Here is a 12,695-nt window from a genome sequence, read left to right as displayed (position 1 = left end):
GGACGACAATCCAAGTACTTGAGAAATGGTATGCACAAGTACGTACACCTCGTCCTTTTTCATCCAGTTTATTGTAAAAATGTTTTGAAAGTGACTTGATGTTGAATCAAGTGTTTGAAGTTTTGAAATGTGAAATGTGAGAAGTAAATGGAAGTGTGAGAATTGTGTGAGTGAGATGAAAGAGATACTTGATGTTGGATCATGCACTCGTGTTGCGTTAAATTGAATTTGATTTGGAAAAAACACTTGACATTGGATCAACTGTATTTTTAGTCTTTGAAAAATGTTCTTTTTTATTGTTTTGGTTTTATTTTGTTTATTAACATGCAAAGGAAAGCGGTAAAGAAAGGTAAACCCTAAGTTATTACATGTTCATGGAAAATGGGAACACTTTATCCACAACGGGGGGAATGGATCATGAACCATACAATAATTAAATCCATCCAACCATACACCATACAAACAAGAAGAAAGAATTCAAGGGTAAAGGCAAAGGAATTAAATTCTAACGAGTTCTAATTGAGAATTAATTTCTAAGACTAGTCCTAATTATACTAATTATTTTTAATGTTGATTTTTTTAGGAATCAACATGGTATTGAAATGGAATTAATGAAGAATTAAAGAAATTCCTACAATTAATTCAATTAAATTCTACAAAGGAAATTATCCTAATTAACCATGATACATGAGTTTACTATGAATTAACAGGGATTAAAAATGTGCATGTTCATGAATTAAATGCATAACAAAAATTAGCAAAAAGGATGATAAAAACAAGAAATACAAGAAAACAAATAAATTTTCAAGGGTGTATGAACCAAGGGGTGTGCAACCTATAAAATGAGGCTTTGGGCCTAACAACAAAGGTCCAAACACAAAGTGTTGTTGTTAGGTTCAACACATGATATCATAAGCAAAATAGGGGTGTGAAAAGCCAAATAATGGGCTTAATGGCCTAAGCCCAACAAAATTTGGCAAGGAAGAGAAAAAATTCAGCAAAGACATGAACTTTATCTCTAAACATCATGTTCCAATTTTATGTCAAAAATCAACCACTACCGGAGCTCTAGCTCCACTACGCCAGAGGCGACGAAGTTGACCGAAATCAAGAACCACTTTTCTACTCCTCTCAACCTCCTCTATCCTAATCTCTCATCAATTATTTTCAAAGGTTAATCAATTCTGAAAAATTGAGGCACTAAGGCTTTGATTCTCCAATGTTCAAGCTACATTGTGGTATAAAAAATTCAGCAAACAAGAAGAGATAAAAATTCGCCGACCCGCAAGACGGGGGATTGTCTTGAAACTTGCTGAAATTTGAAGGTGATAAAAATGAAGAAAATAAAGGTATGCTTCTTTGATCTTCTACTTCTGCTCTTCAATAATTTATCACTGAAAATTTCTGAATTGAATTGTTGCTCTTGATGTTGATTATGTGAATGTAGAATGTATGAGGTTTAACTCAATTGGTGACAAACTTCAATGTAAAGCTTACTCTAATGGTGAGAGAGAGCTTTGGTGTAGGGAGAGGAATTGGAGAAGATGAAAACTGAATTTTCAATGAGTGATTTTTGATGGTTCGGTGAATGAATGTTGAACCTTGTTCAATGATTCATGCCCTTGAGATTGAAGATAGTGATGAGTTTATATAGATGTATTTCCCAACAGATTTGGTGCAACTGACGTTTGATAATTCACCTTTATTGACGTTTGATGATTCACCTCAACTAACATTTGAGGGTTCACCTCAATTGACACTTAGAGATTTACCCTCAAACCATATTTTAGAGACTCGCCTCAAACATGCTTGAGGGACTAGTCCAAACTTGAAGAGACGGTCAAACTAAATCACTTCATCATTTACAAGTCCTCGTGTTTGAGAGACTCTGTACCTGTATATTTGTAAAAGTCTCAGAGGATGCAGTACAAATGTCACTGAGGACAAACGATATAACATATCTTCTATAGTGGGCCTGCGAAACGCTCATTGATCTAATCATCTGCCTATTATGTGCAACATTCACCCTCTTGTCAAATCACTCACCATATGATTGGCTTGGATAAAACTACTTGTTGCCCACTCACGAAATATGTGGATTGACGTGTCCTAGAGCTCTAACGATATGGAAACTCAACCAAACAGGAAAAGTCATGTACTCCTAAAGAAAAAGGGAAAAATAATCATTTCACGCTCATAAGAAGGGCATGATACCCATCCCATTAGTCCAATGATTCAAGCCCAATAAACTTATATAAATACCTCAACCATGAGGTTGAGAATGAATATTCAATTCATTCAGAAACCACATAGATATAAAGTTTCTCACAATCCTTGCGTGAAGTTTCTTTACATGAACTATAACTCTAAAACTCTCAAATTGTCCTACATAATTAGGGATTGTCACTCATTATTATTTTATTAAGTACACTTATCCAACTCATTAGTATCTATCATGTCTTTATTTTATCGAGCTAACGAACTCTTAAAACGCCATGTCATATCTTCTTTTAAATTTTATCTATTCAAATATTTCAAAAGAGTAAAAGGTTTGATTTCTAAAAATTGAAGGGCAAAATAGTAATTTAAGATATATATTATTGGGGTTTGGAGTTAGAACCCTCGAGTGTATTGTACACGTGCAAGCTAGTAAGAAGTTGGATTACATGAACATGAACAAAGTGTAGAAGTATGAAACAGCTCCTAGGGTTTCAGATTATGTTAAATTTACGCCGAATCAAGTGATAATTCAAAACTCAAACCCAAAGCATATACAGTACTATATCGCAAACGATTATTGAAAGCGAGAAGAAGAAGACAATAAGTTGAAGAAGAAGAAGAAATTTTGGATAAACCGAGAATGTCTTCAAACACAAAAACTAATACCCTGTCTTCTTCTTCTTCAATCTCACCGCTCCCTGGTGATGTTTACACTATCCTTAAAGACATTGACGTTCTTCCAAACCCTAATCTCCATTTTCGACTTCAACTTCCACGCCAAGCACAGGTCTCTCTTTTCTCTGTTTTAATCCAATTGTGTTTTATATTTCATTCTTGAGTATTAACTCGGTTATTTTGTTTGTGTGCAGGAATTTTTAGATAAGAGAGAGGTTCGGGAGTTTATGAGTGGTGCCCTAGCTGGTGCTATGACTAAAGCTATTCTTGCTCCTCTTGAAACTATCAGGTTTTCATGCATCCTTTGTCGCTAATATTATTGAGTTTAATACAAAGTATTGCAACCTGTTTTCATGATTCCCACCTTATTGGATATTTACAAGGCTTTAATTGGATATTTACTTCACACTATAGAACTATAGTGTAGCATAATTTGAATAAACTGTTATCAAATTTAAGTAAGACTTTAAGTTTACATTTGAACATAATTGCTAATTAGTATGTGTTAGTAAAATGTTTTGCATTATTTCAACATGCAGGACAAGAATGGTAGTTGGTATTGGGTCGAAAAATATCACAGGTAGTTTCGTTCAGGTTGTAGAGCAGCAGGGATGGCAAGGATTGTGGGCTGGTAACATGATCAATATGATTCGTATAGTTCCAACGCAGGCCATTGAGTTTGGCACATTTGAGTGTACAAAGCGGGCGATGGCATCGTTGCAAGAGAAATTGAAACAGAATGAATGTCCCAAGTTGCAGATAGGTTGCCTCAATTTGAGCTTGAACTTATCTTGGATTTCACCAACTGCTGTGGCTGGGGCAGCTGCTGGAGTTGCTAGCACACTTGTATGCCATCCCCTGGAAGTTTTGAAGGTATCTTATCTTATTTGAATGTTAACTAGAAATGCAAAATAAATAGACTGTATAGGTTGTCTTTGAACATCGAATGGTGACTTACGACACAATCAATATTTTATACTACCTCCATTCCTTCCTTAGTATTCCTTCCTTAGTAGGTGTTTTTTTTTCGGTTACCAAGGATGAGATTGTTTGATAAAATTGTTCCTATTATACCCTCATCTTTCGCTTCCCCTCTCCCTCATTAAGGTCTGCGAAAAAAGGATAGTTAACAACAAAATATGCTCACATGACCGGATACCATGTTTTCAAAAAAAAAAATATATATTCTATGCCCATTTTTTCTTTAGTGAAACGATTGGGTAGCATATCATGTCATTAATTTTCAAATAACTAATGAGAGATAAGGGTAGAAATAACAAAATAAAATCTTAAACTATCAAAATAACAAGTAAAAAAGAACAACATAAGTCTTTAAAAACGAATTAAATTAAGGAGTGGAGGGTGTATATCTTATGTACTGTTGAATTAATAATGACCAAGACACGAAGATGTTGAACTTTGCTTTCTTGTATTTTGTTCTTGTTTTCAATCCTAATTATCTTGTCCTTGGATTTGTTATTCCAGGATCGGTTAACTATAAGTCCTGAAATATACCCTAATTTGGGCACTGCAATTAGAAATATTTATAAAGATGGTGGTATTGGCGCTTTTTATGCTGGTTTATCACCTACTCTAGTTGGCATGCTTCCATACAGTACCTGTTATTATTTCATGTATGACACAATAAAGAAATCTTACTGCCTGACCAAAAATAAGAAGTCTTTAAATCGTCTGGAGATGCTTATGATTGGAGCTCTATCAGGTGAGATATTCTCTATTTTCCTCTGTTTTGCAGCTCTTTGGTTTGCTCTGTCCCATGCATGATCTATCAATCCTATTGCAGGAACCGAATAATGGCATGAAATATTTATATTTATGAAAAATTTTGCCAGCAATGTAATTTTTGTCAATGTATATCTGATGGATTTACAGGTTACCATGTACTTGGCATTGTAATTTGCTTGGGTTTCTCTTAATGCATGTGTCCTAAATAAGCTTCATATTTATATCTATGCAACGCGATGAACTGAATTTTTTTACTTGATAATACAAATTGATTCGGGTTAATGGAATTGTTTTGCACGCCTAGGTTTTACTGCCAGTACAATTAGCTTTCCCTTGGAGGTAGCAAGAAAGCGTCTGATGGTAGGAGCATTGCAAGGGAAGTGCCCACCAAACATGGCAGCGGCATTGTCCGAAGTCATTAGAGAAGAAGGTCTGAAGGGTCTGTACAGAGGGTGGGGTGCAAGCTGTTTAAAGGTAATGCCATCCTCAGGAATCACCTGGATGTTTTATGAAGCATGGAAAGACATACTGCTTGTCCAGAAGGGTATTTCCTTATAATCTTGAAAAGGATAACTGAGTTTTGTACCTCTACAAGTCATGGTAATCAAACCCCTTTTTTTTAATGTTTGGAAATTAAGAAATGACTTCATACCCCCCATTTTTGTTCCTACTAACCAGTTATTTAGGCCTAGCTTGTCCTTTTGAGTTTTCAATTTTGATTTGGGTTGTTGTCATCAAAAGAGAAAGGATGAGTTGGGGTTGGGATGATTTTGTGTGCTTTCTGTTTCTTTTCATCATAACTCCAACATGTAATTTAATTACATCGGCTGTCACCATTTAAAGTTTTTGAGTATTATTATTATTTATTAAAATAACATACATGATCTTTCTTTTTTTTTCTTCTTTTTTTTTTCTTTCTTTTTTTAAATTAGCCAATATAAATGCAAGTAACCAAAGAGTACAAGTAATAATAGAGGTTATGTTATGTGTAAATACGTCTGCATATTTATTATGATGAACATTTCGAAATGTTGATTCTTACCTGTTACAAATACTTGTCATAATAGGTTATTTCACAAAAATTTATAAAAAATTCTAAATACAAAAATATTTAACAATTTTACCAAGTTGTATTTTTTTTTAACAAAAACGTATCACACTCTAAAAGTAAATTTAAAAAAAAAAAAAAAACTGAAACAAGCCGTGTAAGATTACAAACATTGTGGGGCAAAGTATGGTTCCCCTCTTTGCAATATACTAATGACTAGTGACATCAAAATAATCCACTGATAATGATTTTTGAGCATTGCACGACATCGATTTGGTCACAATAAATATTAACTTCTGAAAATAGTATGGGGAAAAAATATCATTCAATTGACTATATACTAAAATGTAACAATCTTTAGAGGACCACGGATTCCTGTACTGTTGCTATCAAAATGGCAGTTTACCTTTGACATTTCTTTTTGGATTGCTATATTCACAATATTATTCACAAGCTTTATTTCAATATAACAACATCCTCACTCTAACTAGGAAGAAAAAAATGCATGTACAAAAAAATGAACAGGTTACATGATAGTGTCTTGTTCTCCACTAGGGTCGTTTCTTCTTCCCAAGAGCCAGGCTAGACCTGAACTGATTGATTCAGAGCATTCCGCCAACATGTAAAGACAAAACAAGCATAGTCCTGTATTAACAAAATGTTAGTCATGCTCTACAATCATTATGAGCATTGAGCCCAGACAGCTAATCATGGAAACAACGAAAATAGTAGAGCTCTCAGCCCATTTATAGATGATATAAAGGATATGTTTTCCTTATACCCATTGAAATCAAGTCATTACATGAAGGATCCACTTTACTTATTTCATCGGTCTTCTTAATTAATGTGGGATGTTTACAGTATTAGAGACTGTTCCAAACCAAACAGGTAATATTGTGTAGTATATTATCTATCACAATATATAGTAAAGTAAACATATTTGACTTTCCTCAACATGATTTAAAACTCACCCATTGCAGAGATTTGACTTTCCCAAGGTAAATAGTTAGTAGAATAAACAAAAACCAAAGGGTTGATATACATCACTCATGACTATTACATGTATGTGTAATGTTAACTGTTGATTTGTTCATAAGTGGTTGGTATTGCTCACTTTAGAGGAATTAAATCTCAATACAAGACATCACAAATATTCATCAGAATAAAGCTTGTGAATACTAGAGATGCTATGAAAGTGATCCAGTATCTAACTGTTTCTGTTTTTCTAAGAGAAAGCAAATATATATACTCAAGATAAATTATTACAACTACATCAATACTGTTGCAAAACCTTTCCCCTACATTATAAGAGGGAATCAATTTTACTAGGCAACTATTTTACTTTTATACAATGTCCAATATTATGTTCTTACTGAAACTAGAAAGCCAGAGCAGCATTGTCATGAGAACTTAAAAATGAAACACACGGGTTCTCACCCCTACTACTGATCAGCAACTTGTCTTTCTGAATTATTATTTTCAAACACTTTTGGGTGAACTCAGGTTATCCCCAGGCCAGGATACAAGAACTAACCTAATCAGATTACCAACCATGTCAAATCATGTGGATATTACTATTATGAGTTTCATATACTACATATAAGATATAGATTAAATCTTTACATTCAGTTTTAAGGCTAGTAAACAAAACAGTTCACAAATTAAACCCATATTGTAGGTGCCTCTTGTTGCAACTAAACAAACAAAGATGCATATTATTGTAGTCATTACAAATTTTGGTTCACAACGAACAGTTAGCTTGGCACCACAGAGTTCACTTTTGACAAAATACTTTTAAATACAATCGGAATGAATGTTAAGAAAGTATTAGGAATCAAAAAAGGGAGAAAGAAGGGAAGAGGGACATAGCCACAGAGCTAGGAAAGTCCAAGATCAAACTCATATGATAAAAAACAGAACAACAGTGCTTATTTATAGGTTGGAACAATGAAGAAGCACTAAGAAAGAAGTCAAAAGTTGAATCCTGCTGCTAACAAGTTTCCCCTCCCCACAAACAAATAACAACCAAAATTTTCCTAAAAAATAATAGGCTTTATTGAATCTGAAAAAACTAACTAACCAACAGATTAACAAACAAATCTCCTAATTGAATAGTTGCAATTAACTACATGTCAGATTAGACTAGATTGGTGATAAATAAACTAAAGATGCAAAGTAGAAAGGTACGAACCAGCATATGCAATAGTAATACCGAAAGCAAGTCTTCCGAGAGCAGATAATGCATAAAGGCAGAGAATGACCTGCGATTTTTCATACACAATATGTTACATACAATGAGTTCTATTTTCTGGAATTCTTTCAAAACAGTTTAGAAATAGATTAGATATATAATATAATACCTTAAGAAAGAGTCTTTTGTCATGGCCGGTAGCGGCAACTCTCAATACAGACTCAGCGGCACCGACGGTGTTAGCCAAAGAAGCTACAATAGTATTAGCAGTGTCCTGAGAAATTTGCCACTCAAGAGGATCCACCGGAACTCTGAAATTGAAATTGTAATCGAAATTGAAATTGAATGAAACGTAACCCTAATTAGGAAACAAACAGAACTAGAAGTAATAATGAAAGAATTGAAAGTTACTGAATGGTCATTTGACGGAAGAGAAGACCGAGAATGGCGAGGGAGCAGAGTAGAACAATGAAGACATCGGAGAAAAGAGAGACGATAGCGGAATTCTTGAAAGCGCAGTGATAGTAAACGAGTGTGCCGCAAACCAACGCTATAATCGGTTTCCCGATTTCAGAAGTTCCGGTTCTGATTCTTTTGGTTTCCACAACAATCTCGCTGTTATTGTTGTTCATATTTCAACTCTCAATTTCTCTGAGTTCTGAATACTTGACTTCTGATTAGGGTTTAGAAAGCAATTTCTCTTTCTTTTTTGATGACAAGTTCTTCTTGTTCTTGTTTGGTGTTTGGAAATTGAATGAAAATTATACTAGTCCAATACAATTAAAAACAAAATTACTCATTCATGTACAAAGATCATGGTTTTCTTTTTTCTTTTTCTTTTTTTTTTTGGTGGAAAGTACAAAGCTGGTGTCGTTATTCATTAAACTCGCTAATTAATTAAACAAAATTCCAAAAGACTGCTTTTAAAATATTGAAAATATTGTACCAAAAATTATTGGTTGAGGAAGGTAAGTGTGCAAACCTAATGAATTAGGTGGTCTTGTATTAAGAGCATTGAAAAATTCAATTTGTTTTTTTTTTAAATGGAAGTGGAGAATTTTAGTCGGGAAATAGGCAGTTTGGCAAAAAAATTATCAAGATTAGATACGGTGACTGCGAACATCAAATCCTAACGGATCAAAAGTTGTAGCAGCAAAATCCCATCATCAATTTGATGGAAGAATGTGGCAAAAGTCAATTTTATCTATTAACTTGGATTTTGATTTTGCAAGTACAATTTTTTACATACTTGTAGAGGGAACTCATATTCCTTTCTGGTATGCTAAATGGGGAAGTGATACACCGCTGGCGAACTCCTACCCAAACTTGTTTGCCCTTAGCAAGGCAAAAAGAGCTTTTGTGATTAACATGGGTTGTTGGGAAAATAGTGTTTGGTGTTGGGGTGATTTTGCCATTCAGTTGCAACAAAATCTCTCGATTGTGCAAGATTTTCTGCATGTTTTCATTCCTGCCGAGGGGACGAAATTCTTTAGAGAAACGTTGATTTTTTCTTCTTATTCAGCAAAAAATGACTATGATTGCATCATGGAGGCTAAGATTCAAGACAACTTGGAGGAGGATCATTGTTGTGCATTCTGCACTCTTTGGAAGACGTCTGTCCCGACTAGAATTAAAGCTTTTGGTTATAGGGTTTTCTTGAACAGATTGGCCACGAAAGATCAATTGAAAAAAATGAGGTTTATGTCTCTCGATTCATGAATGGGTTAGGTTTGTGTCTTAAGTTTTCAACTGGATGAAAATTTAATTCATCTTTTATTTGATTGTTCTTTGTCTTTAAAAGTTTGGGAGCTTGTGGGAGTTTGGATTGATTACTCTGTGCATTTTGTATGACCACCTTGGAAGCGTTTCTTATCTTGGTGCGGGTTTTTAAAAGAAACTCTAAAAGAGGAAAACTCGAAACCATTTGGTTTATGGTTGTTTGGTGTTTATGGAAAACTAGAAAGGATATACTATTTAACATAACAGTTTGTAACCTGAATGATATTATTTGGTCTTTCAAATTGTTAGCGTGGAAATGGTTTGTCATAAGAGATATTTCCAGCTTTAATTTTCTAGACTTTAGCATGACCATTTTCATTGTTTATCCTAGTTTTTTTTTTTTGGTTTGAAATTTCTCATTATCTTCTTTTGACCGATAAATGGGTAAGAGTATCCATTGTACTCTATTTCAATTATAACTTACTTTAAGAGAAAAAAGTGGTAATATTCAACTTCTTAAACTCAATACAAAATTTTATTTTTTAATTTTCATAACAAATCTTCTTACCCATTTCTTAACATATCTTCTTAACAAAAATCGTTTTGCCAAAGGTTTCTACTTCTGATTCCTATAAATATAGTGATATCCGTCTAATTCAAGTCAGGGTTGTTGTAGCAGTCGTACTAAAATGAAGAAAGCGACATTCGATCATGCTTCCCATAACACCTTAGATCCTTCCAACTTTGGATCATCTCTGATATTCGTCATTGATTCGATTGGCCATAAGGTTTCTAACGAGAAGAGCCTTTGCCACACAATAGTATGCAAATCAGGAAGCGACGGAAGAATATATCAATGTTATAGTTTCAATACCATGAGAAGGTGGATGAAACTCCTAAAGCGACACTTTCACTCGTCGTGACCACCACCATGGTCAATCATTCAGTGTTAGGGATCCTCATTGATGATGGAAGTTCGTGCAACCTAATGTATCTCAAAATATTTAAGGAGTTAGTGTTACGCTTGCAAGATCTGAAGCCATATGAAGGTAGGAGCCTCCTAGCATTCAATAACTTCTCGACTCAACCAAGTGGAGAAATGAACCTATCGATTTCCTTCAGAGAAGGAAAGAACATGAGAAATGTAAACGTATTTTTCCTCGTGCTTCCTTGTGAAAGTGTCTACAGCGACATTCTTCGGAGATGATTCGTATTAACGCTGGACATCATAGCCTCTACGGTCCACTTGAAGAAATACCATAATGATTTTGGTAAACCAGCCCTTTTTAAAGTCGATCTACGTGGAACTCATCGTATACATGAGGTAACATTTACAAATTCCATGGCACTCCCCGTGACCCTTGAGGAAGGGAGGAAGAAGGTTGATGAAATAACTAAAGTAATCGATCTCAACGTACAGGAGGATGAAGCCATGCAAGACGATCAGATTATCATATCGAGAGCAAGATGAAGACCTTGAGGCCGATTCTTGACGACGAGTTTGAAGACATCTAGTTCGATGATAACCCAACACGATTAGTACGAGTATGCGCTGATTTACTAGTCAGAATAAATGAATGACTCATTTAGTGCCTAAAGACCAATGCCAAAATATTTGTAATTTATCCCCTTAAAATGTCGGGAATAGATTCGAGCGTAACATGTCATCAATTAAATATCAATCTTTTTGCTTGATACATATCCCAACAAAGGATGTGAAAGTCCCCTAAAAATGCCGAATCAAGCATGAACACAATTCACGTCTTATTTTATGCTAAATTAATCTCCATATTTAAATATACTTAAATCTTCAATTTCGTGTTGGTCAAAAAGGCGGCGGGAAAATGGAATATGTGTGCTAATTACACAGATCTCAACCAAGCATGCCAGAAAGACTCGTATCCCTGTCCAAACATAAACAAACAGGTGGATACGAGCAAGACCTGAACACGATTCAGGTCTTACTCGATGTTAACTTCATCTCTGAATTTGAATATACTAAATGAATTTCCAATGCCGTGTTGGTCAAAAAGGCTTCGGGGAAATAGTGGATGTGCGTTGATTGCACGGATCTCAACCGAGCATGCCAAAAAAACTTGTATCCATTTCCAAACATAAAAAAAAATGGTGGACAATTTAGCTAGGTACAAGTTTTTGCTATTCTTTGATGCATATTTCGGTTACAAATAGATACTCATGAACGAGTCGGATAAGGATAAAATAGGTCTCATGACCGAGCAAGTCAACTACCAATACAATGTGATGCTTTTTGGTCTGAAAAATAGCATACTAGAGAATGATGAACAAGGTCTTCAATGAATAAAAAGAAGAAATGTTAGAGGTATACATGGACGACATGATCGTCAAGTCATGCGAAGAAGAATCACACGACAAGCATTTCTCTCGCGTGTTCCAAAAAGTCCAACAATTTTAATATGAGGCTTAATCCAAAAAAGTGTATCATTAGAGTCACAGCCAATAATGTTTTGGATTTTTATTTGATAGAGAGAGGCATAGAGATAAAATCAGATAAATGCAAATAGATTATCCAGATGGCGGCACCAAACATGAAGAAAGAGGTGATGAGGTTGAGTGAAATGTTGACAGGTATAAATAAGTTCGTCTCAATGTCAACCACTTACTAGAGAGATTTATCCCTGTATTTTAGCGTACACGGTGAAGTAATTAGTGCCTTCCTCGTCGATAGTAGAATTCAGTTCAGAGTTTGGTTTACTTTATCTCTATGGCCTTAGTCAGACTACAGGTACACTATCAAATGATAGAAAGTACGATGTTGGCCTTAGTGACTTTATGAAATATTGATATTTCGTCTTTCTTGTAATTAAATTGTTGCCATTTAGAAACTTGGAGGTGGATTGCAGCTTTTTGATGCGAAGTCTGCATCTTTGACAGAGTTATTAGATTCTCATGGTTTTTCTCTAAACAAAGATTTTTTTTTGTTTGGTTTACAGCTTAATGGGTTCATTTGTACCACTTGGTGGCTTTTTTCCACCACAGTCTGATTTGAAAATACCACTAAATGGTTCATTTGGTTGTGTTCCTCACTCTCATCAAATATGGTGAAAACTCTGAACA

At 34.7% G+C, this 12,695-nt stretch overlaps 2 protein-coding genes across 2 annotated transcripts; one reads left to right on the top strand and one right to left on the bottom strand.

Moving 5' to 3' along the window:
- The first annotated feature begins 2,624 nt into the window (after nt 1–2,624).
- On the top strand, nt 2,625–5,534 carry LOC127107161 (probable mitochondrial adenine nucleotide transporter BTL1). The gene is made up of 5 exons (XM_051044451.1): nt 2,625–3,007; nt 3,090–3,184; nt 3,435–3,768; nt 4,381–4,618; nt 4,946–5,534. The coding sequence occupies exons 1-5, from the start codon at nt 2,861–2,863 to the stop codon at nt 5,197–5,199; spliced, it is 1,068 nt and encodes a 355-aa protein (XP_050900408.1). The 5' UTR covers nt 2,625–2,860; the 3' UTR covers nt 5,200–5,534.
- Nucleotides 5,535–5,997: 463 nt separating this feature from the next.
- On the bottom strand, nt 5,998–8,738 carry LOC127107162 (reticulon-like protein B22). The gene is made up of 4 exons (XM_051044452.1): nt 8,292–8,738; nt 8,050–8,191; nt 7,881–7,950; nt 5,998–6,334 (listed from the first exon to the last, which is right to left on the bottom strand). Exons 1-4 carry the CDS (start codon nt 8,510–8,512, stop codon nt 6,216–6,218), a joined length of 552 nt encoding a protein of 183 aa, XP_050900409.1. The 5' UTR covers nt 8,513–8,738; the 3' UTR covers nt 5,998–6,215.
- Nucleotides 8,739–12,695: the final 3,957 nt, after the last annotated feature.

Source organism: Lathyrus oleraceus, chromosome 7, assembly GCF_024323335.1.
Source record: "Lathyrus oleraceus cultivar Zhongwan6 chromosome 7, CAAS_Psat_ZW6_1.0, whole genome shotgun sequence".
In the NCBI taxonomy this organism is placed as follows: Eukaryota; Viridiplantae; Streptophyta; class Magnoliopsida; order Fabales; family Fabaceae; genus Lathyrus; species Lathyrus oleraceus.
The sequence above is the reverse complement of the archived record's forward strand: the minus strand, read 5'-3'. Positions and strand labels throughout refer to the sequence as shown.